General features: G+C 42.2%; 1 protein-coding gene across 1 annotated transcript; it reads left to right on the forward strand.

Annotated features, from left to right (window-relative positions):
* Positions 1-125: 125 nt before the first annotated feature.
* Positions 126-1,990, forward strand: LOC105568275 (the record flags this gene model as incomplete). The annotated part of the gene is made up of 1 exon (XM_012023806.1): positions 126-1,990. A coding segment is annotated over one exon (1,865 nt), but the record flags the coding sequence as incomplete, so codon positions are not given.
* Between the last annotated feature and the right edge of the window lie 790 nt (positions 1,991-2,780).

The raw sequence follows: 2,780 nt of genomic DNA on the forward strand, positions 1-2,780 counted from the left end.
AAAGGATCAAAGTGAGCCCAGTTCGTCGAACTTGAGTACCGTACAACAAACTCAATTGAAAGACACGTCCACGTATAGCAGTAACTCTTCAGATACCGTAACTAACGTCACATTATTACCAACAGCTTCTGTTTTACTTAAAAGTAAGTCAGGTCGGACAGTACGCGTTCGAGCTTTATTAGATCAAGGATCGCAAGCTTCCTTTGTAACCGAATCCGTAGTACAATTACTTAAGGCTGAACGTAAAAACGTGGACATTAGCGTTTCAGGTATAGGCGGGACTAAAGTCGGAAAAATTAAGGGCCTGGCTTCTTTTACCGCAGAACCATGCTCATGTAAGGGTCCTGTCTTACCGATTAAAGCATTCGTTATGCAGAAATTGACTGCTTATACACCTTCGTCAGTTATAAATGACGATACGTATACACATTTAAAAGCGATAACGCTCGCCGATTCAGAACCGTCGGATAGACGACACGTTGATTTGTTGATTGGAACAGACCATTACGGTGCTATCCTACGCGACGGTTTAATACGCGGCCCCTCCGGTGGCCCGATTGCACAGCTTACAATCTTCGGATGGGTAGTCTCAGGACCCGCCCGTAAAGATTCACGAAACCCTTCGATGTGTGTCAACCACGTTTCTTCATCGGACGATTTAACTGAAGTATTGAGTAGATTTTGGGAACTCGAAGAGATACCGCGACGTCCCATGCAGTCCGATGAGGATTTGCAGTGCGAAGAACACTTCGTAAAAACGCACTCACGATTACCCGATGGTCAATACGTCGTTAAACTGCCGTTCAAATCAAAACCTCCAATTCCTATTGATACAGAAAAGATTGCCAAACGTATATTTTTGTCTAACGAAATTCGAGTATCACGACAACCCGAACTACAACAAGCATACAATGACTTTATGAAAGAATATGAAGTGCTTAATCATATGGAAAAGGTACCTATTCACGACAAAAGCAACAGGCAAAAAATCTATTTGCCACATCATGCGGTCTTAAAAGAAAGTAGCGCAACTACGAAACTTCGCGTTGTATTTAACGCCTCGCGAGCTTCTACTAATGGTTCAACTTTAAATGATCATTTATTAGTCGGCCCTAAGTTACAAAACGACCTGTTCGCGTTGATCTTGAGATGGCGTAGTCATAAATTCGTGTATTCAGCGGACATAGAAAAAATGTTTAGACAAATCCGCGTATGTCCTTCGAACACGGACTATCAACGGATATTCTGGCGAGCTGACCATGAATCCGATTTACACGCTTATCGATTACTAACCGTCATATACGGCACGGCGCCAGCTCCATTCCTAGCTAATCGCGTTTTAAAACAACTCGCCGTAGACGAAGGAGCGAAATTTCCTCTGGCAGTCCCCATTCTTGAAAACGAAATCTATGTTGATGACCTAATGTTCGGAACAGAAGACCTCGTCATTCTACGACAAACGCGTACACACCTAACGCAGTTGCTCAAGGCGGGTGGTTTTCGACCATACAAATGGGCTAGTAATGACTCCCGTTTATTAAAAGACATTCCGCTTCCGGATCTCGGACAAGATAGTGAGAAAAGGTTGGGTGACGAAACGAACATTAAAGTTCTCGGCATCGCGAGACACCCTTCCTCTGACTCCTTCAATATTAAAGCACAAGTAACGTCGGAAACACGATTCACGAAAAGATCGTTCCTCTCCCTCCTCGCTCGAACGTTTGATCCACTGGGGTGGGTGGCGCCAGTGACCGTTACAGCCAAAATTTTAATGCAAGTATTATGGCTAAACAAGATCGAATGGGACGATCCCTTACCAGTCGAGCTGTTGCGTCGCTGCCAAAGTTATCATTCACAACTTACCGATTTAAATAAAATTTCTATATCTCGTTGGACGGGACAAGGGAGCGATCCACAAGATATTGAAATTCACGGCTTCTCCGATGCCTCCAACGTTGCATACGCCGCACAGTGGTCCGGATCGCGATAAACTCGCGCATGAGACGAAAAAACTTGAAATGAAAATTTGTAGTATTATTATGATATTCGTGTAGAAAACACCATAGAAAACAGAAAACAGATATTTCAAATTCTTAAACCCCTGACCTTAACTAACAAAGGTGTGAAATGCCAGTTTTGTTTGTCAATCGAGTGTCGTGATCTGCCCCCGCGCGTCATTTCGGAATGCACAAGTTTGTCACTTGTGGAAATTGTGGACTGCGAATTTCCGTGTAAAAAAAATATGTGTGCAAATGAACAAGGTAAGAGTGGTGCATTCTTTCATTAAAATAATTAATTATTTTTATTATATAAATGCCAATATGAAAAGTTCAATGTGAAGAATTTGTATGTTTTTCTTATATTTATGTTTCAAAATGGTATAACTTTTTAGGGTTAAGTTGGGTTACAATGAATTTACTTTTCCGTTTTTGTAGAAGTCTTGTAGTAATAATCGGTACTAGAATGATCTGCCACTTTGCGCAACCTTCGGTGTAATAATTCTAAAAAGTTAAATATGCAGCGTAACTCGTCGTGATATACTGCACTCTGCATTATGGTTTGTTACGTCTGACGAATTATTTTTCGTCAAACGTCACTATTCGAGAAACATTAATGATCGCCCACCCGATAAATAGCACCGGCGCGACGCGGCACGTAGCACGCGCGCAGCACGTGATCTCATACGTTCTCTATTCTTATTTTCTCAAACTCTACTATTATTGTTTCTGGATTAATTACGCGACAGCCGAGGCAACCACTGTAACAGGCCGATCTTTGGC

The sequence above is a fragment of the Vollenhovia emeryi genome, unplaced genomic scaffold (assembly GCF_000949405.1).
Source record: "Vollenhovia emeryi isolate VEMERY1.0 unplaced genomic scaffold, V.emery_V1.0 DF942598.1, whole genome shotgun sequence".
Classification (NCBI taxonomy): Eukaryota; Metazoa; Arthropoda; class Insecta; order Hymenoptera; family Formicidae; genus Vollenhovia; species Vollenhovia emeryi.